Source organism: Diabrotica virgifera, chromosome 7 (genome assembly GCF_917563875.1).
Source record: "Diabrotica virgifera virgifera chromosome 7, PGI_DIABVI_V3a".
Taxonomy (NCBI): Eukaryota; Metazoa; Arthropoda; class Insecta; order Coleoptera; family Chrysomelidae; genus Diabrotica; species Diabrotica virgifera.
In genome coordinates, this window is record NC_065449.1 from 48,221,165 (window position 1) to 48,247,794 (window position 26,630).

Sequence of the window (26,630 nt, forward strand, 5' to 3'; positions counted from 1 at the left end):
TAGTTGAGTGTTTTATCTTACGTTGTGGTCATTTTTTAAATAAAAATTAATGTCGAGTTAAACTAAAAGCTTTTTTGTGTAATTTCTACAGCAATTCATTTTGCGATTATTAGTTTTAGTAACTGTTTTTACGAAACTGCAAATGACGTCTACTGAGGAAACCGTGAACGAGGATGAAACAAAATTGGTCTCCATTTCAAAACTAAGAAAACAGATACAACAGATAAAAGGTAGGTGAATAGTATTATTTTATAACAGAATAAAAGTTAAATAAAGTAATCACATATAAGCGATATAAAATAAATAGTCTTCGACTTCCTTCTCATAATCCTTATTGCCCTTCAGGGCGTTGGATGTAAGGCTCTCCCTCTTATCTGTTTCTTCCATGCACTTCTATTGGTGGCCAGGTTCTTTATAACTATTATATTCATATCTCTCTTTTTACCCATATCATGGCTTTGACCCATCCATGTCTTCCTCGGCCTTCCTTTCCTTCTTTTGTTTCCCATTTTGGCTTCATGTACCTTCTTTTGTCTATTTGTCTATTTTCGATCATCCTCATTATCAGTTCTTGCTACAGCTCTCTCCTTACCTATGTCTTCATTTCTAATTCTTTTAAACTTCCTAACTCCAGCTATTCTTCTCATGTATTTCATCTCGGTCGCGTTTATCATTGATTTATGTTTCTTTTGCACAATCCATGTTTCCGCCCCATAATATATCATTACCGGATTAACTGTGCTGTTATATATGTGCTGAGTTTAGTTTTGTTGTCTATTTCTGATTTCCAAAAATTGTATTTAGTTCAGAGCAATAAGGAAAAAAATATCCTGTTGGTGACACAACCCCCTCCAGGCCGAAACCAAATTTTTTAGTAGTATGGACATCTATAATAATAACCTATATGATTCCTGCAGCCGATTTTGAGGATATACATAGTTATAAATAAATGAATATCAAAAAACGGTAAATTTTCGCTTTTTTCGTCTATTACCAAAAAGTTGAGCATTTTAATCAAATTTGAGAGTAAAAACTTATATATAAGTCGTATAAAAACTTCAACATGGCGTTCGCTGAATATGTCTATCCTTATTTGTTGCTGAGAAAATTGCAAAATAAATAATTATAAATTTTGAGTTTTTATAAATATTCATAACTTATCTATGTTAACATTAACTTAACCTTTTTATTACAAGGAATGCTGAGACTTCTGGTGCTTAAATCATATCTACCCTTTTCAAAGCAATTGTTCAAATAGTTTAAAAGTTATTTAATTTTTTATCCCAAATTAATTTTTTTTGCAAACCTGTAAGTCAGAAAATGATGAAGTTACAATAATACTTTGGATAGTTTATGAAAGAAGAAGATTTGCACTATTAATTTAATTAAAAAAAATGACAAAAATAATTCTAAATATTGCAAAATTAGTTTGCAAGGACATGTGAATTAAAAAAGGGGGGGGGGGCTAACTTCGTCTGTAATTATTATCCTAGGACAATTGTTTTTTTTAAATGTGTATAAAAATTCAGTCTTTCTAAATATGAAAAAATATTTTTTCTACGGGTAACGGTTAAAGAGTTATTCTAATAGAATATAAATAAGTAAGCAAAAATTCGACATGTTTTTGCAAAATAATTTTACACTCTTTAAAATTACTTTTTGTCATTTTTTTAAATTAAATTAATAGTATAAATGATCTTCTTTCATAAACTGTCAGAAGTATTACTGTAACCTCATAATTTTCTGACTCATATTGTTGCAAAAAAATGAAATTGGGATAAAGAAATTAAATATTTTTTAAACTATTTGAACAATTGCTTTGAAATTAAAAATATAATTTAAGCACAAGAAGTCTCAGCATTCCGTGTAATAAGAAGGTTCTATCTTAATTTTTTACACAAGTTAGAACATTTATAAAATCTCAAAATTTATTACTTATTTTGCAATTTTCTACGCAACCAATAAGGATAGACATATTCAGTGAACGCCATATTGAAGTTATTTATGTGATTTATGAGATTCTTATTCTCAAATTTGCTTAGAATGCTTCAGTTTTTAGTAATAGACGAAAAAAGCGAAAATTTACCGTTTTTTGATCTTCATTTGGATATAACTATGATATCATCAAAATCGGCTGCAGGAAACCTATTTTGGCTGAGGGGGATGCGTCACGAGTTATACATGTTAGAATACATGTTAGTAGCCTTATTCAATTTATTAGTTATTGCCTTGTCCGTTTTCACATCTTCTGTTATTAAATTTCCCAAATATACAAATGCAGATACTTGTTCTATAACTTGTTCCTTTACTATTGGTTTAGTATTCCTTTTTTTTTCTCATCTTCATTTATTAAAAATAAATAGTCAAAGTCAGTCAAAAAGGAACATCGATAGTTATTCAAAATAAAAGTTTAAACTTTTTGTAAACATTTTTAATCCAATCTTACTTTTTATATTATTAACATTTTTATATTATTAACATGACAAAACAAAAAGTATTTTTTGCTATTTTTACAAAAAAAAAATGGTGGCTTCATCATGAAACTACTGATAGGGGAGTCAATGAGTGTATATGGCTCCGAATTCCATCATACTACATCGATTTACTTGATATTTTCACAGTAAGTAGGGAATAGCTCAAGAAACAATGCCTACCCTATGCCGATGTGCGCTTTTATTTTGGGGGTGGTTCTCACCCCTTCTCGGGGGTGAAAAATGTTTTGGTTAAAATAGCGACGGAAGATGCTAGAGAACCTAATTTTAAGCAAAAACTGTTCCATAATTATTTGTTAAAAACTCAATACTTTTTGAGTAATTCGTGGTTGAAAATTGGCCATTTTCATTGAAAAATGACACCTTCTCGGACAGATTTTTGCGAATACCTTAAAAACTATACATCTAACAAGAAAACTATTTAAAATATTTCTATAGGTTATAAAAAACAAAGAGATTCGTTCCTTCATAAATCTTCTAGTTAAAATACAAAGAGGGATGTGGTAGGTAAGAAGAGTTTGTTTTTTTGCTGCATGCTCAAATCGGTGTATTCAACTTGAAATAACAGCGAAACTGTCGATTTTAGGTGTATAATGATACTAATAAGTTTTGTAGTGCTTGAAAAGACCTTTAAAATGATCAATACTAAATGTCGAGTACATTTAAACTAAGCGAGATATTCTGCAAAAAATTGATGTCTAATGTATTTTAAGAAGAAATTAGTAGTATATTTAACCCCTCATCCATCAGAATTTAAATGCATCGTTTTTCTTCAGCAATACTTCTTATTATATTGTTATTTATAAGTTCAAAAAGTTGGACTGGATTAAAATGAATGGTTTTTGAAAAAAATAAAATCAAATTACAGAGCGCATTTTTAAATTATCTTAAAAATCTTCCATGTAACCTCCAGTTTCCTCCATTTAACTCGAAAAAGATAAGAGATACGAAAAAAAATATACCACACAAAAATGTAGGACTTTTCAGATAAAAAATTCCTTTTTATTTTTCATTACTGTATCTCTTATCGTTTTCAAGTTACATGGAGAAAAAGGAAGATTTTTAAGAAAAGTTCAAAATGCTCTCTATAATTTGATCTTTTTTTTTCTTTCAAAAACCATTCATTTTAAACCCGTCCAAATTTTTGAACATATAAATAACACTATAATAAAAGGTATTGTGGAAGGAAACGATCCACTTACATTTTGGTGGATGGGGGTTAAAATTACTTCTCATTTTTTCTTAAAATATATTAGTTATCAATTTTGTTTGCAGCATATCTCGCTTAGTTTTAATGTAATAGACCTTTAATATAATATAGCTCATTTTAAAGGCCTTTTTAAAAGCTCTACAAAAGGTATTAGTAGTATTATACACCTAAAATTGACCGTTTCTCTGTTATTTCAAGTTGAATACACCAATTTGAGAATGTACCAAGAAACAAACTATTTCCACCTACCATATCGCTTTTTGTATTATAACTAGAAAATTTCTAAATGCAAGTGTCTCTTTGTTTTTTTTTATAGCCTACAAAAATGTTTAATATAGTTTTTTTTAGTTAGATGTACAGATTTTAAGGTATTCGCAAAAAACCGTTAGAAAAGGTATTATGTTTCAATGAAAATGACCAATTTTCAACCACGAATATCTCAAAAAGTATTGAGTATTGAAAAAAAATTATACAACAGTTTTTGCTTAGAATTAGGTTATCTATCGAATTCCGTGGTAATTTTAACCAAAATATATTCCACCCCTAAGAAGGGGTGGAAACCACCCCCAAGATAAAAGCACACATCGGCATAGGGTAGACTCTGAATTAGGAGATAAGTAGAGACTAGGCCCAAAATTTCATTAGTATCCATGCAGTAGGATAGAATTCGGAGGTAATATCCTATTCTTTCTCCCATTGACTGGCGTATGAGACATTAAGACATTATTTGTGGTTCAAGGCAAAATATTTTTTTTGACATAAAGAAAAAGTTCTACAGTACATGCAGGTCATTGACGCCTAGTCACATGCAGCTATATTTTTGTACTTCAAAGTTCACAGTCATGTGATATGCTATAAATTGTCATGTGATCAGCAGATGTCAATCTGGTGTCCAGTTGAACGTATTTTTTTAATTTACTAACAGAACGCTTCAAACTTCCCCCTCCTTTTTTTTTACAATTTTCAACTTCAATTTCTCCCCGTAACCCAGATAACCTAAAATCGATAAGTGAGAGTATAGATATAGATACTTCACGTATTTTACAAGAAATAATGTATAAATTTACTGGTGTTACATCTAAAAAAGCTAAAATATAAATATGCATATACCTACCAATTTTGCTTTTTTGGTTTATTTGATAATATGACTTTTGCATGTCTGCATTGTCTATATCCCATGTGTGCATTTCTACACCCATCCTTGACGGATGATGAAGGGATACGAAATTTTTATTTTTTTTTTGTCCTTTCACTTTAACGAAATAATATTTTCCTTGTTTATTTTCCAATCAATTTCCCTCTCACCATTTTTTTACCCACCTCGAAAATAGCTAATATATTTATTGAGAGTTGTTGAAAATGGACTAAACTTAAGAATCTTATGCTTAATAAACACAGCATCTTCTAAAATATTAATATAAACAATTTACAAACCTTACAACAAAGTTACAGTGTACATCAAAATTAACATACCAGTAATTCAGATTTGTCGATTTTCTCCATATTCTTTCTTTCAGCCTCCTCATTGGCGGATAATTATGTAGATTATATAATTATACATCGATAATTATATGAATTATCTTCCTATCAACGAGAAATTATAAAGAAACATTTAGTAACAAGTTTTGCCAAGGGTGTACTTTTTATGCCCATCCATATTTAACTCAAGATGCTGCTTTTATTTTCAAAAATATTGGTAGAACCAAATTAACATTCGATAATGGGCTGTCTTTTTAACAATAAATAATTTAAAAAAAATTTAAACACGTAATAAATATGTTACAAGGTAATACGCAATAGGTGGACATTTTTTACCCACCCTTGAGCGTTTGAGGGTTAAAGGTGAATATATTAGGCAATCCTTTTCCAACCTGCCGGACCGTAACTTAGGCATGTTGGCTTTCTTCAATTCATTCATAAGTGCGTAAGGAGGTATAATAACTATCAAAATATTTTTTTGAGTCTTCTTCTTCTTGTAGTTCCTTCTCCTATCGGAGGTTGGCTATCATCACAGCTATCCGTATCTTATTGACGGTGGCTCTGAAAAGATCTACTGAGCTGCAACTATACTACTCATTTAAGTTTATCAGCCAGGAAATTCTTCTTCTACCTATGGATCTTTCTCCATTAGTTTTGTCCTGCATTATGAGCCTTAATATCTCATATTTTACACCTCTAGTAATGTAGCCCAAATATTCCAGCTTTCTCGTTTTGATGTTCTTTATCACCTTGCAATTTTTTAAGTAGCTACCAGTAAAGCATCTACACAACATACAGTGCGGTGGAATAAGTGTTGCCCCCCCCTGTTAATTTGTTTATTTTAAGAATATAAGCAAAACCCTCGGACAGGTCGATTTTTAAACTAACCATAGTATATTATGGCATCAACGTTTCGAACTTTACGCAATCCCTCTTCAGGTTACAGCCATAACTTTGATTTTTTTAAATGGGAAAGTACATCATGTGACACCTCATTTAAAAGCTCTTAAAATACTGAGTTCAAAAATGTATAATACTTTAATCCTGTTTGAGAGCGTAGGCGCAAAATTTTGGTCGAATTATTTCTAAATGCAATAATTTTTTTCGAATCCTGAAAAAACTAATAAATATTTTTGAAAAATTTAAACGCAGAATGAAATATTACAGTATTTTCGATGATCCAAAGTCCCTGAGAACTCCTATAATGTTATTTTAATAAGTCACAGTGGTGGAAAAAAGAGAAAATTTAGTCTGATTTTTAATTTCAAATATATCATTCAACAGAAACTTTTTCTTTATTCTAAGGGACTGTCAGCCCTCGGTAATAATCTAATCTTTCATTCTGCGTTTAAATTTTTCAAAATTACTTATTAGTTTTCTCAGAATTCGAAAAAAATAAATGCATTTAAAAAGAGTTCGACCGAAATTTTAAGCCTGCGATCTCAAAAAGGATTAAAGTGTTATACATTTTTGAAATCAGTATTTTAAAAGCTGTTAAATGAGGTGTTACATGATGTACTTTACCATTTAAAAAAATCAAAGTTATGCCTGTCACCTGAAGAGGGATTGCGTAAAGTTCGAAACGTTGATGGTATGATATACTATGATTAGTTTAAAAATCAACCTGTCCGAGCGTTTTGCTTATATTCTTAAAATAAACAAGTTAACAGGGGGGGCAACACTTATTCCACCGCACTGTATAAATGACAACACGCTGTCCCGATTTTTTCCCTACGACGTTATCAAATTTACCGGTATATATCTATAATTCCACATGGTCTCTTTCTAATTTTTATGGGATTCTGAGGCACATAATACTGATGGATTGATTATCGTCATTCCAGTCATATTAGAGATCCATCTATACTTTAATTTTGTGCCGGTTTGTATTAATGACGAAAAGTCTCTGATAATTTTTATTTGTTTTTCCATCCCTAGTTTCTCCAATTTTTACTTCAGTCCTACTGCCTCCTATATGGTCCGAGAGCTGTGAGACATTTTTGAGTAGGTATCTTAGGCAACCTGAAAATTTTTCAGGTGACTCTTCCATAATAGCCTAATACAAAAATACCGGTCTAGCTGAAGGGTAGCGGTTATTTTTCTCAAAAATCGGCCCCAAATTAAAAAAAAATTGGTAAAAATTGATATTACAAAAAATATAATCGACATGATTTTAAAGTAAAATTAAATATTCAAATGTAAAGAAAATAAACAGGCCAGGCGATTTGAGGGCGATTTTAACTCTGCAATATACTTGCATGGGCGCCCCAGGATTATTTTCAGGGGGTGCATCTGAACTTCAGAAGATTTTATCTGAATCTCTACATACTATTAACGAGTATGAAATATAAAACTATACATGCATATCTATGTACATTCCTTCTGAACAGGGAGGTGTAATTGTTATTTTGACATGGTATTTTTTAATATTAAAAATAAATATTCTAAAAAAGACAAGTTTTTTTTTGGGGAAATTTTCCAACTGCCATGTGATCAAACAAATTACTCGTGCATATAAATGAAAAGAGCTATAGGTAAGCAGCAGTGTGAGAAAGAGTGTATACCGATAGCTGTTGTGTTGTCAACTTGACAGTATTTAACTAGTTATTTAAATTTAATGCCCTAGGACGTTATTTTTCAAAATAACGTCCTAGGTTATTAAATCATACTTAACGGACTTCAAATTCATGTCATTATTTGTCAAAGAATATACCAGTCGGACATTAAGTAATTAATAATCTTGGTTTTATTTTTAGATGTGGGAATACTGGAAAATGCTAATCTAGACGATATTTACCTTTTAAGGTTTTTATACAGTACATCTTTTAATATTGATGAAGCGTTCAAAAGAGTAAGTAATTTTTTTCTAAGCATATAAAATTAATAAGTGACTAGATAAAAGAACCCAAAATAAAAAAAGCAAAACAGTATTGTATAAAACATGCCCGGACGAAACTTCTGATAGAAAAAACATCCTAGAACATCCTAGAATACAATGACGACAAACGAGAAAAACATAAGATTAAAACGTGACCCGTAAGAATGTTTGTTGTATTATATTATTATTCGGATAACTTTTTAGCATTTCCCATTTTTGGACGCATCACAAATAGAGAATTAAGCCAATCTGTTGGCATTTTCCTGGTTTCGTATACTTCAATTAAAAGGCAAAGGAGTATTTTTTGTTCTCTTTTATTTGCAAGTATTTTAAATACGTTTGTTGCTATTTCATGTTGTCCTGTAGCTTTTCCCTTTTTGGTTTGTCTTTGTTGCATTTTCTAATTCTTCTATTGTTATTGTGGGGCCTATCATACAATTTGGTATTTACATATAAACAATTTTTTATTTCTTTTACTGGCCATTCATAACTAAATAGATATTTAATATGCTCTTATCATGGTTTTAGTTTATCGACATTGTTTGTGCTAAGGTTACCTTCTTTATCTACAAAGTTTGATGATCTTTTATTTTGGTATACCAGCACCATCTTTTGTCTTCTTAAGTACGTTGAGCTGGAGCAAGAACCGATAACGAGGAAGAACTCTCACTCACAAGATTTAATGTATTTTAAGCTTTTTTACAAAGATACCTTACAAAGGATTGATGTTTATCACAACAGTATTATTGTGGTACAACGTGATGGTGATGATACAACTACTGTTTTTAAAGTATCTCAACAAAACAACTACCGAAAAAAACAATTATACATATTCCTTTTATACTACAAATTAATCATTAACGTTACCACTATATACAGAGTAAGTCTGTAATTTGGAATAAATTCAATATCTCAAAATATACTAATCGTTTTTTTTTCAAATGGCTCAAACCTGTCCATTAGTATTTCAAATTGTCCTTTTTGACATACAATAATAATGTATACAGGGTGTCCCAATTTAAAGATATGACGTCATCGTTGATTTTCTTAAATGGCAACACTATCATTTGGATAACTATTTTGATAGGGTGTGTAAAGTTATACATAACTGCAAAATTTCAAATTTTTATTCCCTACCATTTACAAGATAATAAAAAATAACAAAGTTATGAAAAACAAGTAATCAAATAATAATTGAATTTAATTATTTCAATTAAGCAAATGCTCATAATGTTGCCCATTGACTATTTGACAGTAATTGATGGCAACATTATGAGCATTTGCTTAATTGAAATAATTAAATTCAATTATTATCTTTGATTACTTGTTTTTCATAACTTTGTTATTTTTTATTATCTTGTAAATGGTAGGAAATAAAAATTTAAAATTTTGCGGTTATGTATAACTTTGCACACCCTATCAAAATAGCTGTCAAAATGACAGTGTTGCCATTTAAGAAAATCGACGATGACGTCATATCTCTAAATTGGTATATCGTGTATACATTATTATTGTATGTTAAAAATGACAATTCGAAATACTAATCGACGGGTCTGAGAATTCTTCAAAAAAACAATTAGTATTTGAATTATTGAATTTATTCCAAATTACAGACATAACTTTGTTATTTTTTATTATCTTGTAAATAGTAGAGAATAAAAATTTGATAATTTGCAGTTATGTATAACATTACACGCCCTTTCAAAATAGCTATCAAATGACCGTGTTGCCATTTAAGAAAATCAACGATGACGTCATATCTCTAAATTGGGGCACCCTGTATACATTAGTATTGTATGTCAAAAATGACAATTTGAAATACTAATCGACGGGTCTGAGCATTTAAAAAAACGATTAGTATTTGAGATACCGAATTTATGCCAAATTACAGACTCACTCTGTATATTCATATACAGTGTGGGCCAGAGAAAACAGTCAACATCGGTATTTGACAGTATTTATTAGACTTTAAGGAAATAACGAAATATGTCCATTTTTGATCTAAGGGGGACACATTTTTACGGTAAAAACATCTGTCATTTGTCAACCCCCTCCCTTCCACATCCCCCACCCCTTTATTTTAAATAGGTAATATGGGTAGTGTGCTAACTCATTTGAAAGGTTATTCAATTCTCTATTCAGTAATATTAAAATTGACAGAATTATTTATACAGGGTGTCAAAAAAAATTATTTTGAATTAAATTAATTGTCACAAAAAGAAGAATTTATGTAATTTATTTATCTCAAAATACATTCTACTGCTGACAGAAAACAAAAAAAATCTTTATTTGATACATAAACATTGTTTGTTGCTTAAATTCAATATTCAACCTACCAAGAGGTAGATGAGTGGCAGCTTGAACATTAAAATTAAGCGAAAAGCAATGTTTATTTATTAAAAAACATTGTTTTCTGTTTTGTGACAGCAGTAGAATGTATTTTGAAATGAATAAATTACATACATTCTTCTTTTTGTGTCAATTAATTTAATTTAAAAAATTCTTGGACACCCTGTATAAATAAGTATGGTAATGTTTATATTGCTGAATAGAGAATTGAATAACCTTTTAAATGAGCTAGCACACTACCCCTATTCCCTATTTAAAAAATAAGGGGTAGGGGAAGTGGAAGGGAGGGGGTTGACAAATGTCAGATGTATGTACCGTGAGAAGGTGCCCCCTTAGATTAAAAATCCTTTCATTTCCTTAAAATCTAATAAATACTGCCAACTATCGGGTTGGACTGTTTTCTTTTGCCCACTCTGTATAGTAACTATGTACTACAGTCATTACAATAAGTAAAAATTAACTAAATACTTAGAGTCCTTTATTTATCATTTTGATGTTTTTTTAGTTCAAAGGATACCATGAAAGTGTTCAAAAATATCCTCTATTATACCCTTTAACAGGCCCACTAGATCGAAGACCAATTATAGAACGTAACATCAGTACATTATTACCAGATTGTGATAGAAAGGGCAGACCTATATATATATTTAAACCAGGTAAGTGAATCATTTATTTATCCCCTATGTATACCATAGGAACTTCATATTCTTATTACTTACATAAAAGAAGTCAATGTTTACAAATAAGAAATTGAGTATGGTCATCAGATTGAGGTTCGCCGAATATGTGGTCGCAACTACTATATTATGGGGTAGGGGCTTGGACTCTAAAAACTCAATCCGTAAAAAAATTAAACGCAATCGAAATTGATGTAATACCGGCTGGTGAATTGGAAAATGGCCATAGGAAACTCAATGTAAAATTCAAACTGTTGAATTTCTGCTTCCCTAATTATTTTACATCAAACGACATGAGAAACTATTTGTAGAGGATTGAAATCTTTATTGAAAACAATTGTTAAAATTGTTCTACGAATTAAACACATTCCAAAATTTTGTAAAATGAAATAAGTTGAATCAAAGTATTTTCCAAATTTAGGCCACACACAGTGCAATAATGTGTATAAAGTTGTGTTCGGTCACAATGAAATTATTATACTAACAATATTTTTATTTTATCATTAATTTATTGTTTAAAAAACAATAAAATTGATAAGATGTCCTCAGTTGAGGAGAAAGAAATAATAATAAAAATGTTTTATTCAGTCAATAATGTTTGTACTGTCAGTTAAATAGTAACCTGTGGCCGTACTTTTAAGCACTTAACTGCTATGGCAAATGTATTATATTTTTCCAAATTTTGGAATGTGTTTAAATCGTAGAAGAAGTTTAACTTTTGTTTTTATTACAGATTTTAATCATCTACAAAAAATAGTTTCTCATGACTTTTGATGTAAAATAATTAGGGAAGCAGGAATTCAAACAATTTAGTAAAATTTTACATTGAGTTTCCTATGGCTCGTTTTCCAATTCACCACCCTGTATAGGCGTATTCTGAAAATTCCTTGGACTGCAAAAGTCTCAAACGAAGAAGTGTTAACACGAATTGGACATGGCAGAAAGTTTATGACCACAATTGACATAAGAAAAATATCGTATCTGGGCCACACACTTCGAAACGATAAATACAGGGTGTTTCAAAAAGGTATGTCATAAATTAAATCGCGCATTCCGGGGACAAAAATAAATTGATTGAATCCAACTTACCTTAGTACAAAAGTGTACACAAAAAAAGTTCCCTCTGAATTTACAAAATGAAAATCTATTTTTTTTTTCATATATCGAAATCTCTTAGAGATTTTTCATTGAAAATGGACATGTGCCATTTTTATGGCAGCAACATCTTAAAAAAAATTAAAGTGAAATTTTTACACCCCATAAAAAATTTATGGGGGTTTTGCTCCATTAAACACCCCCAAACTTTTGTGTACGTTCCAATTAATTCATTATTGTGATACCATTAGTTAAACACAACGTTTTTAAAACTTTTCTACCTCCTATTATTTTTTCGACAAGCCAATTTTTATCGAGATGCGGCTTCTTTTTTAATATGTTTACATAAAAATTCTATGGGGGTTTTGTTCTTTTAAACCCCCCAAATGTTCGTGTACGTTCCAATTAAACTATTATTGTGGTACCATTGGGTAAACACAGTGTTTTAAAACTTTTTGCTTCTTGGTCTTTTTTTGATAAGTGACCGTTTACCGAGATAAGGCTTCTTCTTCTTCAAAATGTACCTAAAAATGTAAATTACAAATAAAATTTCAGATTATTAACAGGTACTTAACCATATACAAATATGTGGTGGATTCGACAAATATTCAAAATATCTCGATACACACTGGCTTATCGAAAAAGTATTAAGAGGCAAAAAAGGTTTAAAAACATTGTGTTTAACTAACGGTGCCACAATAATAATTTAAAATCAAATCAATGGGAAAATCCCAATAGTTGGCTGTATACCAGATTTTAAAAAACCTATACAGAAGTAAAACTTCAAATTGTATTTTGGTGTAAATAGTTTATTTAAAACTTCTAAAAGTCATCCACATGGATTGCAAAACATTTTCGTTCTGAACAGAACATCTTCAGTGCCTGGAATTAAGTATTTCCACGTTAGATTAAGGCAAAAAGGTTAAAATTGTGACTGTTAATGAGAAAAATATGTGGAGAATACTTACATTCCGCAAAGTAGTTGTAACTAGCACACCAATGCAGGTGGTAACTTCATAATATATGGCTTACATTATACCTTTTAATAAAATATTGTGACTACAAGTCGATGTTACAAGATTAAAATATGTATGTGCCTAAAGAGCAACATGCTTCCCTGCTCGAAGAAACTAGGTACTTGCCATTTGAATTAGCACAGACCAACTGATGTAAAATGAAAAGGAATGACAAAGAGTGACATGACAAGACAAGGTAAAGTCAATTTTTGGTTACGAACTTCAAAAAGTGTAGTTTTAATTTTTTGGATTTTAATTAAAATGTAAAGGTAGGTAATAGCTGATTGAAAATATAATTAAAACTGTTTAAAAAATATGTTGAGAATCTATTGTAAAGTCTAAATAGCAACTCTCTAATCCAGAAAAAACTTTAGGTTTGTTAGAAATAAGATTGGTATATTTCACGGTTAGAGGCGTGACGTCATCGATTGTAAAATTTAAATGTGAAAGTTTAATCTGGTATAATAGAATGAGATTTATACTATATGTAAACAATAAATGACCTGAAGTGGAGAGATTGGATGGTAAATAAAGCGGATTTTAATGTAAATGTTATAGATATATGTACTGTTGGTTGCCTAACATGGTGAGGAATGTTTAAATTTGGCTGTATACTGTTGTAATGATGATTCTGTTTGTTAAAATTGTAAAGGAAATTGTGGAAAAATTAAAGTTAAAATAACTAAAAGAATACAGATCAAGAGTAGATTACAATAATAATTTAATTGGAACGTACATAAAAGTTCGAGGGGTTTAAGGGAGCAAAACCCCCCATAAAATTTTTATGAGGTGCACAAATTTCACTTAAATTTTTTTTAAGATGCTGCTGCCATAATAGTGCCACATGTCCATTTTCAATGAAAAATCTCTAAGAGATTTCGATATATGAAAAAAAATCGCTTTTCATTTTGTAACTTCAAAGGGCTGTAACTTTTTTTGTGTACACTTTTGTACTAAGGTAAGTTGGATTCAATAAATTTATTTTTGTGCCTGGATTGCGTGATTTAATTTATGACATACCTTTTGATACACCCTGTATTCTCTGCTGCACGTCATCGTGCAAGGGAATATAAGGGCGGAAAGGCTTGGGAAGAAAGAAAAAATTTTGGCTGAGGAATGTCAGAGTTTGGACTAACCTCATTGTTGAACAGATATTTATTTCACGTTGCAAAAGATAGGGAAGTGATCGCTCACCTTCGTTAGAAGACGCCACCAGAAGAAGAAGAATACATTCATAGAAGCATTAAAGAATGCTTGTCTAAGTAATTGAAAATGCTTCTAAAGAAAGCCATCACCATCATTTTTTATTTCGCACTTCCTTGTATTTCCGACCCAAATTTAAAGTCATATCCTAGTTATTCAACCTGAAAACTCGTTAGTAAAATGGTTAGTAAAAATGGAGAGTCAGTAGCTTTAGCTTAGTTTCCGCTTAAAAGCTGATTTATCTTACGATGAGACGAGGACGGCAAGGCTGTCTTACGTGGCACGTTGAAAAATCGTGTAATATGGAAAGCATTGGCTGGTTTATCGTACAACAGAACGGGGCGACACCGGGTACGTGTGCCGTGTATTGTTCTACGGCCCGCGCCGTCCACGTCCAGTCGTAAGTTAAATCAGCCTTAATCCGAATTATTACCCATCAGTATGTATTATAGCCTATATTACAATCATCGAGCAATAGTAAGAATTGAAAAAGAAACATCTGAATATGGAAATAAAGAGAGTAGTCCGGTAAGGCTGCATACTATCACCTCTATCATTTAACGCTTATTCTGAAGAGGTAATGCGAGAAACTCTGGAAGATGAAACAGTCGGCATAAGAGTAAATGGAGTCTTAATTAACAATATTAGATATGCAGATGATACAGTAATAATAGCCGATAGTTTACAATACCTATAAAGACTCATGAGTAAAACAGTAAGGTGTAGTAGGGAGTGCGGACTCTCTATCAATATCAAAAAGACGAAGTTTATGAAAATTAGTAAAAACAACCATAATACTAACGAAATGTTGATAGTAGGGGGCCAGCAGAAGGAAAGAGTAAAAAAGTACACTTACCATAACACGAACCTTATAACAGAAAATAATGACTACACTGCAGAAATCAAAGTCAGAATCGAAAAAGTACGTTCTAATTTTATGAAAATGAAAAAGGTCCAATATAGCAAAGATTTAACATCAGCTCTTAAAATACGCCTAACAAAATGTTACGTATACAGTGTACTATACTATTGAGTGGAATTATGGACGTTAAATGTAGAGACAATGAGACGACTTAACGCCTGTGAAATGTGGACCTGTAGAAGAATTTTGAGGGTTTCCTGGAAAGATAGAGTTACGAACAACGAAGTACTAAGAATAATTGATAAAGAGAAGGAAGTAGAACCAAAATTAAAGAAAGAAAACTACAGTATCTCGGACATGTGATACGAGGCGAGAAGTATGGCATCCTGCGACTCATAATGCAAGGAAAGATAGATGGCAGAAGAAGCATCGGAAGAAGATGAATTTCATGGCAGAAGAACCTACGAGAATGGTTTGGATGCAGCTCACAACAACTATTTACAGCTACTGCCTCAAAAATTAAAATAGCTATGATGATTGCCAAGATCCGTAGCGGAGATGGCACCTGAAGAAGAAGAATGTATTGTAGCCATATTTACTGTAATAATTTATAATTACAATTAAACTAGCGGTTCGTATTTATATACGACTTTATTTATATAACTGTACAGACGAATTTATTTTACAGACTAACCCTATTTACAAAATTCGTTCCTTATATATTGAATTCAAAATACCAGACATTTTCTTGGACGTTCCAGAAAAACAAAACCGCCCATCACTAGTAATCCGTGTCCTTTTACTGTCGATCATTCACGAGAAATCGTTTCCTCAATCGTTCGGTGAGTCATTGTTCCAGATGTCTCCTTACGTTACGGACTGTCGAGACAGAACCTGTTATTTGCGGTCGGTAATTCGTCACAGTATCTTAGTATTTTTAATATATTTCAGGTAATGCCAATTATAGCCAAATGAAATTTTCTGATCAATCAGGGATAGACGATAATTTGTTCGAATATTTACTTGTCCATAACCCAGAGATTGCAGAAAAAGGAATATGTTATATATTAGATGCCAAAGATCACTCATACGGATTTGTGAGATGGTTGTCTATAACCAATATGAATATGGGATTAAATAAACTTAACTATTTACCATTCAAAGATTTTATGTGTCACGTTGTAAATCAAAGTAACATCTTGAAAATTACTACTAAGATGATTTGGCCTCTTATTCCAGAATCGAGCAAAAAAAATGTAAGTTTTACAATATTTTACTATTCTAATAAATTATCAAATTTTATTTTTTAAAGTAAAATTTTTGTATACACAAACACACAACTAAAATGTGCTTATTTTTTTTCTAATTTTGTTTCTGCATATCTTCACGAATTTGTTTCATTTTATTTAGGATATTTTCAATAAGCTGTTAGTATCTTCATTCGTACATACCTTATGTAAAATAATATTATGGTTTACTTTTTTATTTTTCTGCGAAGTTTTTTGACTATTTTTGATTATTGACTATTTCGTTGATTGACTATTTAGAAGACGAAATCGAGTTTCTATTTGGCTCCTTTTTTACTATTAATGGACTGTATTTTTATATATGGTGTCTCAAAAGTAGTGGAACGGTCAAATATTTCGCGAATTAAACATCTGATCAAAAAAGTGAAAAATACGTGTTCAATAATCTTCAAAAATCTATCGAATGACACCAAACACGTCCCGCCACTCCACCTCCTGGAGATAGGGTGGGGGTAACTTTAAAATCTTAAATGGAAACCCCTGTTTGTTATTGCAGATTTGGATTGCCCACGTAAAAGTAAGCAACTTTTATTCTAAACATTTTTTCTAATTATGGATAAATAGCGCTATAACCGCAAAACATGATTTATCGTGAGACCGTCGACATACGAAAATAGGTAAATTATAGAAACGGTCTAATATCTCGAGAAATAAACTTCCAAATAAAAAACCAAAAAACACGTACAGTGGAATCCCGATAAGTCGGCCTCCGATAACCCGGAAGTCCGGCTAACCCGCTAACAATCATTTTTTCAGTTTGACTGAGTTTTATACCAAGAAATGAACAATACTGTATACAACTGTATGTACATAATTTATACGTACTGTACATATGTATTCCATGTTTTTGCAATTATAATGGATTTTTTCTGTAAGTATACTGTATTTTGTTAATTTTTATCATATTCTCTGGCCAATCCGCATTTTCGATAATCTGGATCGGCCTCAGTTCCGATTAATCCGACTTATCGAGGTTCCACTGTATTTAATATTTTTCAAAAACCTTTCAGTTAATTTAAAACATTTTTTTGTACATTTTATGGTTTTTTTGCTCAAATTATTTATGTATAACTTTTTTTAAATCCAAAATGGTTAGAAATTATGTTAGAAAAACGAACCGAAGAGCGTAATCAGCAGAAATATTTGAAGAAGCAGTGATAGAAATGAGGGCAGTCGCATAAATGCCATGCGAAAAACCATTCTTTATATCTAAATGTATAACTTTTAAACTACAAAACTTATTTTAATCTGGCAAAAAGCAATTTATAAATGACGGATTAGTAATTCCGATTTTGTCCCATAACATATGAAGATACCTTTCAATAAGTTTTAAATAGCTATTTACGAACTTGCCCCATGTATGGGGCAAGTTCGGAATAGTTACTGTATTTTCTAATTATTTATAAAAGTTATAATTTCCAATGTAAATTGATGTTTTCGGCAATGCAAATTATGGAGTATTAATGTTACTTCACGTTGATACCAAGAAAATGTTAAATATTTGAAATATAATTTACAAAAAATATTAAAGTCAAACTTAGCAAAAACCAGTCCGAACTGGCCCCAATCCACCTTATAGTGCTATTCGATAGGTTTTTGAGAAATATTAAAAACATATTTTTAGATTTTTCATTTCGAAGTGTACTTCTCGAGATATTAGACCGTTTCTATAATTTACTATAGTATCGCGATAAATCGTTTGTTGCCGATTATAACGTCATCTATCCACAATTGGATAAATGTCTCGAATACGAGTTGCTTACTTTTAGGTAATGAATCCAAATCTGCAATAGCAAGCAAGTAAGCAATTTGGTTCAACCCGACCTGTGGGAGATGTCCACCCTTTCGAAAAAGTATATTCGGGTGTGACAAATTCATTGGGGCGAGGTGTTTTGACCAGAGTTTTAAAACAGGGATCACCCCACCTCGCTCCAATGCCCCAGGCCATCCTTTTTCCCCCATAGCACGCTAATGCGCGATGGGGGCACAACTATCGTAGCCAAATGCTCTTCACAATGGAATCCTGGGTAATAAGATTCCAATGTGGTGCCCTAATCGAATGCAAAAACTAGGCCAGCGTGATGCGCTCTATGCCTTTATCTTCTTACTTACTTATCCGCGGAACTAAAATTGCTTGCTTGGGCCCCAAGTCATTGTACCAAGCCCCACTGAGCTCAGTCCAATGGCTTGTAACTTAAGAATTTTATGATTTTTTTGTTTTTATGACTTTTTGGTGGCTTACGCATTTTTCATGTTTTTTTTGTATGCTGATTTTACCTGATCGTCTATCTGGTAACTTGGATGACTTCTTGGACTACCTTGGTCACTATGTTGGTGACTAGTCTGACCAGGTAGTCTTCGTCTGGAGGATCGCTTTGGTGGCTTGTTGGTTTTTGGCTTGTGTGGCTTTGGCATAGGAGACTCCGGTTGCCTGTTGTCGTCTGTTGGTCTGTTATTGTGGCCTCTGTGGTGGTGGTCTGCTCCAGGTTGGACATCTTGGGCATCCTCTGTAGTTTGCGGGGTGATTTCCTTTGCAGTTAGCGCAGGTTGCCTTTGTTTCTCTGGGCCTTTTACACTGCTTCGAGGGGTGATCTTCTCCGCATTTCACACATCTGGGTTCTTTGTGGCACGCGTTCTGTGCGTGGTAGAAGCCCTGGCAGTTGAAGCACTGCGTTGGCTCTGTCGCTTTTCGTAGGTCTTCTACCACTACCTTCATCTGGCACAGATTAGTGATCAGCTTAGCCCTGTCTACATCCTCGCGATTCAGAGTCAGTACGAACATCGGTTCGTAGTTTCCCAAGTTACCCAAAAGTTTCCTTTTGGGGCCGGCTCTTGTGGACATATTCTTAGCTGCGTAGCAGACTACTTGGTGTTGTGTTTCCATCTCTTCTTGGATTTCCTCTTTGGTGGTGTTTGGGGTCAATCCACGTAAAACCACTTTGGGTTTTATATCCTCTTACATTGGGAAGGCTATCCATTGTAGCCTCTTGTCTTTATGCGTCTCTGCATATTCTTCTATTATCCTCACCATTTTTTTATAATCTTCCAGGCTTTTCGCCTGGATGAGTGTCTCTCTACCACTCCTGGAGATTTTGTTTGTCGTGTAGACTTTTAGTTTCTAGTGAGGAAAGCTCAGCAAGGAAAGGTCTATGGTGAGGATAGCTCCTGTCTCGCTCACGCTCTGTAATTTAATTACAGGCGGCTTTCTGCGAGATGTTGCCTGTTGTTCGGGCAACACGGTGTTTTCTTCGTTTTCTTCGTTTGTTTCCATATCCTCTGTCTCCGAATCACCAGGTCGCCGCAAGGCAAGGGTCTCACCTGTGATTTGCTCCGGGGGGCCTGGCTTTTTGGTTTGTGGATTGGTTCTGCTCTTGGTTGGCTGGTGCTGTTTGCCAGTGGTGGGAAGTTTTCTTTCTTCTTTTTTTGGCTTTGGTTCGTTAGCCGGCGGTGGCTTTCCGATCGCTGAGTTCTTTTTCGGTTCGGGTTTCGTCAGCTTTGCCGGTTGGCTTTTGATGTTGTCGTCCTGTTGTGGCTTCTCGATTTGTGGCCTCGGTAGCTTTGGTGGCTGCTTTTCCTGTTGGCGGTTCTTCTCTATCAGTTTCCGATTTTCTTTCAACTCTGTCAACAGGTCGCTCAACCGGTTTGACATCTTCTTCATCTCTTCTCTTTGTTGAGTGATTTCGGCCCTTAGTCGCCCGTTTTCTTCTTCTTTCTTTGCTAGCTGATCTTCGAACTGGGTAGTCAGCTTCTTTAGCAGCTCTCTCATGCCTGCTAGGTCTTCTTTGGCTTTTTCTCCATCGTCGCTCCTATCTTCTGTCCTCCTAGCCCTTTTCGCTCTTCCTCTCTCTGCTTCGCCGGGGGCTTCATTTTCCGTGTCTTCGGTGTCGGTTTCCTCTTCGGAGTCTTCCTCGGATTTCATCTCGGTGTCTTCTTCGGTTTCCTCATCGCTTTCATCTGTTTGTTTTTCCTGTAAAAGGTTAAGATTCACTTTGCGTGGATCCTCATATTTTGGCAGAGGGGCCATAGGGGGGGATGATCGAGACTTAGCTCGGTCAATCGTCTGGGGGTTAGAATCCTTAATACTGACGAACCTTTTTTTCTGCCTACTGGCCCGACGCCAGCTCGACTTCAGGGGTGGTTCCCTTTGACCTATCGCGGTTGTTCTCGTACCCAGACAGAACTAGGTACGGGATCTTCTTGACTTTCTCGTTCTACTGACCTAGGGGCCGGGGCTGCCCGATGTAGATTCCATAGAACTACACCTTGCAGTGTCGATACACTTACGGAGACACAGTAGAAATCCCGTAACCGGCTCACGTCGATCCCGTTCTGCTTTTTCCGCTAACCGATCTCTAGCTGTGGCGTCTCAGAGAATCCAATAAAATCAAATTCCCTAATTTTCATCACATCCAGTCGATCGGCCTTTGCCTCTCCTTCTCGCCTCAGAGAGTGAGAAGCGCTCAACTGCTGTCTTGCTTACATTCAAGACTGAACTGAAAAGTTCACAGTCGAGCCACTCTTACTTCTTCGGCTGCTGTCGTTGCTTTCCGCTCCACTGCTGGCACGTCTTGTTCCTACGGTGGCTGGCACCGTTCTGATTCCAAATCTGCAATAAAAACTGGGGGTATCCATTTAAAATTGTAAAGTTACCCCCCACCCCACTGGCAGCGGATGGATTGGTCGATCCGATGTTCGGTTAGCAAAATATTCAACCGTTCCGCTACTTTTGGGACACCCTGTACATTTAAATATACATATCTTCTTCTAGTTCCACGCCCGTTATCAATCGTTGGATATCATTGACAGAAGCTTTGAAAAATGACGTAGTCGATTTTCCGTACCAGGGCATTAGATTTTTCATTTTTCAGCCATGATATTCTTCTTCTACCAGGACCACGTTTACCTTGGGTCTTTCCCTGAATTATCAGATGTAAAAGGTCAAATTTTTCAGGGTGTCTCATAATGTATTCCAGCTTGCGTTTCCTTATAGTGTTGCCCAAAATCGGTCTTGGTCTTGCAGTCTTGGTCTTGTTCTTGCGTTCGGCTATATTCTTAGATACTCTATGAGAAACAAAAAAAATTGTAACAACAATTTTTAAAATTGGACTTTACGAACAATACCACAAATATACATACATAGCGAATCAAAATATCTATTACAAGAACACTCGACACATTTGACATGTACTCAGTCATTATTATAATGTAAAAATAAAAATTTTTAGTACATTATTTCTCAGTAGCCGACTTCTTTGCTCTGAAATTAATTGTCCTGGTTTTGAGAATAGTCGTCTTCTAATCATATTCATATAACACAATATTCCTGTGTTGAGACGCCTACAGTAATATCGAATATCGTATTCAAACCTTTCTGAAAATAAATATGTCACCTTAGCACTTATATAAATTTACATAAATAATTTTTTATTATTAGTTTTCTAGGAATCTAACAAGAAATCTTATCAGTATACATTATTATAGTAACATTATTATGTATTGTTTCTGCTGCACAGTCAGCAGAAACAATACATAATAGTTTTACTATAATAATGTATACTGATGTGTCCTGTGTTATGAGGTCACTCGGCTAAACAAAATTTGCCGAAACAGCGTGGCTATTATTTGTAAGTATCATAACCAGACAAAAGTATAGAGATAATGCCGGATATCGTGTCAACTAATACCGAAATATTATTTTAACAATATACACTTCTCCAAGAAATTAACGCACCACAAAAACGGGTCATTTTTAATGTCTCAAATTTCCTAAACCTGTTGTCCAAATTAAGTAATTTTTTTTAATATTTTGTCTTATTCTTTATAAATATCGCAATAATAATAGATATTGTTGCTAGACAGGTCAAATATTGTCAGTGTATACCGGGTGTACCAATCAAACTGTGTTTTTTCTCACTCTGTGGAATATTGTAGCATTATGCTAACTTATTATTCTAGCATGCAATAGCATACTGAAATTAAAGCCCAACTATAGCCTCATATTTTCTTAACATTATATTGGATAATACAAAAGTTAGTTACTTTTTTAACTAGCCATGTTTTTCGTCAATACAGAATGTTTTTAAATAAGTATGGCAAACTTTAATGGGTAATTCTGCACGAAAAAATAATGACAGTTTGTCATAAACGTTTACTTTATAAATGCTTTATTTACCAAATAGGGGGGGTTGAAATTTTTCTTACAAGCTGACGATTTATTTATTGCTCTAAAACCGGTTGAGATATGCAAATGAGATTTTGTGGGTTTTAAGAGGTAGTTTTAACTTTAGTTAGTTAGAACGTAGGTAGGGATCACTTAGATCGTGGGTTCAAACCCCACCCGGTGTCAGTTGTTTCGATATTTATTAATTTGGGTAGTCTTTACTATGGCTATGATATTCAAGCTTAAAATGTACCTTTGTTACGTTGTTATAAGATATGCAATAGGCTAATGGGCAACTGCGAGACTTGCAAGACTCTTGCTGCAAGACCAAGACCACGACCAAGACCGGCAGCGCAATACCAAGACCAAGACCAAGACCAGGTGTACTTACGCAAGACCAAGACCAAGACTGTCTCGTGTTGGTCTTGCATTTGGGCAACACTATTTCCTTATTATTTTGAACCGTTGTGTTGTTTCGTTCAGCCGTATAAAGACCTTAGAGTCCACGCTTTCACTCCATACGGTAGGACTGGAGAGATATAATAATATGTCATTTGAACACACAGGTTAATACTAAGATCGTGGCTTCAATGTATCGTGGGATTTTCTTTCCAATAGGTCGAAAACTATTCTTTTATAGAATATAATAATATGACCCACAACGCAAGTTATTTAACTTAAATATATTTTAGGTAAGAATCCATGCAGATTGTTCATGTCTACATGAATATATAGACCCCGAAGTCTTACCACCGGAATATGGTGGAAACAAAGAAATTGATTACGAAAGTATCCACAAGAGCTACTACGATAAGCATGATGATATTGTGAAAAGTTACAGCAATATTCGACAAAGATCAGGGAAATTAAAATAGCGACAGGACAAAAAATACGCCAATCGTGCTCGATATAATACGAAAATATGTTTTATTTAAATAAGTTGTAAAAAAAAGGAAAGTATATTTTGTAAAGTAAAGATTAAAAATTTTAAAACTCTTTTTTTAGTACGTTTAGATTTGTTTCAAATTCCTTCTGCATAAACGAATAATATTTGTAACTACAACTATTTATTTGACTGCAGATTACTAATATACAGGGTGTCCCGAAAAGATTGGTCATAAATTATACCACAGATTCTAGGGTCAAAATAGGTTGATTGAACCTGACTTACCTATATACAATAGTGCACACATAAAACGTTACAACCCTTTGAAGTTACAAAATGAAAATGGTTGTATTTTCATATATCGAAAACACTTAGAGATTTTTTATTGAAAATGGACATGTGGCATTCTCATGGCAGGAACATCTTAAAAAAAAAATAAGTGAAATTTGTGCACCCCATAAAAATTTTATGGGGGTTTTGTTCTCTTAAACCCCCCAAACTTTTGTGTACGTTTCAATTAAATTATTATTGTGGCACCATTAGTTAAACACAATGATTTTAAAACTTTTTTGCTTCCTATATTTTGAATATTTTTCGAATCCACCACATATTTGTATATGGTTAAGTACGATTAGAGAAACCTGTTAATAATCTGAAAATTTATTTATAATAATTTATATATTTTAGGTATATTTTGAAAAAGAAGCCACATCTCGATAAAAGGTGACTTATCAAAAAAGACTAAGAGGCAAAAAAGTTTTAAAAATACGAATGGTACCGAAATAATAGTTTAATTGGAACATACACAAATATTTGGGGGGTTTAAAGGAAAAAAACCCCCATAAAATTTGTATGTAAACATATTAAAAAATAAGGCGCATCTCAATAAAGACTGGCTTATCGAAAAAATACTAAGAGGCAAAAAGTTTTAAAAACGTTGTGTTCAACTAATGGTACCACAATAATGAATTAATTGGAATGTACACAAAAGTTTGGGGGATCTAAGGGAACGAAACCCCCATAAAATTTTTATAGGGTGGAAAAATTTCACTTTAATTTTATTTTAAGATGTTCCTGCCATAAGAAAGATACTTGTTCATTTTCAGTAAAATATCGCTAATAGTTTTCGATATATTGAAAAAAATCGATTGTCATTTTGTAACTTCAAAGGACTGTAACTTTTTTTATCAGCACATTTGTACTAAGTTAAGTAAGGTTCAATAGAACTATTTTTGACCACAGAATGTGTGGTATAATTTATGGCCAATTTTTCGGGACAACCTGTATAACCAAGCTAAGAATTTTTGATATCCTATACACACTACATGGCAGAAAGGACATTACAAAACTTAAGAACAGAGAAGGAACATATTATAACGTCGCATACAAACGAGATTCTCATAATTGTTGAAGAGTTTTAAACGGAACTATATAAAAGTTAAGAAACAAAACTAAATACACCACAGACATAAAGAATGGCAGTGGAGTAATGAACCAGGACTCTGAAAACATGCCTGAGATTACCATAGAGGAAATAAAGAACGCACTTAATAGATAAAGAACGGGAAGGCACCAGGAGATAGCACCATAGTGGTGGAGTCCATAAAAATTGGAGGAAGTACCCTCTTACAAAAAAATTGAAGGCCTATTTAGGTTATGCATAATTCCCAGTGAATGGACCAATGCCCTTATGGTGATCATGTAAAAAAGGGGACCCCACAAATATACAAAACTACCGACACATTAGTCTCCTGTCACAAAATGTACAAGCTTTTTACCAGGGTGATCATGATCACTAACCGACTTAAGAGCAAATTGGATTCCAACCAGTAGAACAGGTTGACGTTCGCTCAGGGCTCAAGGTTTGGGACAAAAGATAGTGTGAATAATATGTTTTGAAAATTAATCTGTGTTTTTTTTTATTTTTATTGTCTTTTTTAACCTAATACCTAATCTGTCATATCAATTTGCTATTATAATTGGGAATAAGCTAATCTTGTGGTTTAGTTCCAACTGAAATAGTAAATTGATATGACAAAGTATTAATTTGTATAAGGAAAATAATAATAAAAGACTAAGTTGATCATCCTAACAAAAATATTTATATTTGTAAAATAAAACATTTTTAAAAGATTTTTAATTGAAAAACTTATTAGTCCATTTCCCTGGTGACCCCTCCAAGGCTTCTACAATATGCAAGCCAAATGGATGTTGCAGTGAAGACAAAAGGGAAGGAATTCTACACTATGCAATTCACAACCTCTGTCTGCAGCTTGGTAAAGTTCCAACGGAAAATGGACCTAGTTACTCTATAGGAGCAATACTAATATAAAAATAAAAATGTATACCATTTTTATTCAGTTGCAATGCGAAGCCAAAACCGTCTTAATTTTTACTTAGATTAGAGAGTGCAGCCAGCACTCTTATCGACGATTTCACCTCTTGTTAGAGGCTCTTCAGAGAATGCATAGGCTGCTTTCTTTAATCCCTGTAAAAATTTTTCGACATATTAGTCTCCCATTGCAACTGACGTGAAGGTAGTAGGCGCGTAGTGGCATCTGCTAAATGAAAGACTAAGTTTTCATCCTAATAAAAATATTTATATTTGTAAAATAAAACATTTTCAAAAAAAATTTTTAATTGAAAAACTTATTAGTCCATTTCCCTGGTGACACCTCCAAGGATTCTACAATATGCAAGCCAAATGGATGCTGCAGTGAAAACAAAAGGAAAGGAATTCTACACTATGCAATTCACAACCCCTGTCTGCAGCTTGGTAAAGTTCCAACGGAAAATGGACCTAGTTACTCTATAGGAGTAATACTAATATAAAAATAAAAATGTATACCATTTTTATTCAGTTGGAATGCGAAGCCAAAACCGTCTTAATTTTTACTTAGATTAGAGAGTGCAGCCAGTACTCTTATCGACGATTTCACCTCTTGTTAGAGGCTCGTCAGAGAATGCATAGGCTGCTTTCTCTAATCCCTGTAAAAATGTTTCGACATATTATTCT

The 26,630-nt window shown here is 33.1% G+C and overlaps 1 protein-coding gene across 2 annotated transcripts in view; it reads left to right on the top strand.

Moving 5' to 3' along the window:
• Positions 1-23,724, top strand: part of LOC114327843 (retinaldehyde-binding protein 1-like) — a 230,194-nt gene extending 206,470 nt beyond the window's left edge. For both annotated transcript variants that reach the window (XM_050657309.1, XM_050657310.1), the window contains 5 exons: positions 114-230; positions 7,938-8,032; positions 10,914-11,064; positions 16,213-16,517; positions 23,421-23,724. In XM_050657309.1, the coding sequence (XP_050513266.1) occupies positions 114-230; positions 7,938-8,032; positions 10,914-11,064; positions 16,213-16,517; positions 23,421-23,603 (851 nt within the window). In that variant the 3' untranslated portion in view covers positions 23,604-23,724. The remainder of the gene's footprint in view (positions 1-113; positions 231-7,937; positions 8,033-10,913; positions 11,065-16,212; positions 16,518-23,420) is intronic.
• Positions 23,725-26,630: the final 2,906 nt, after the last annotated feature.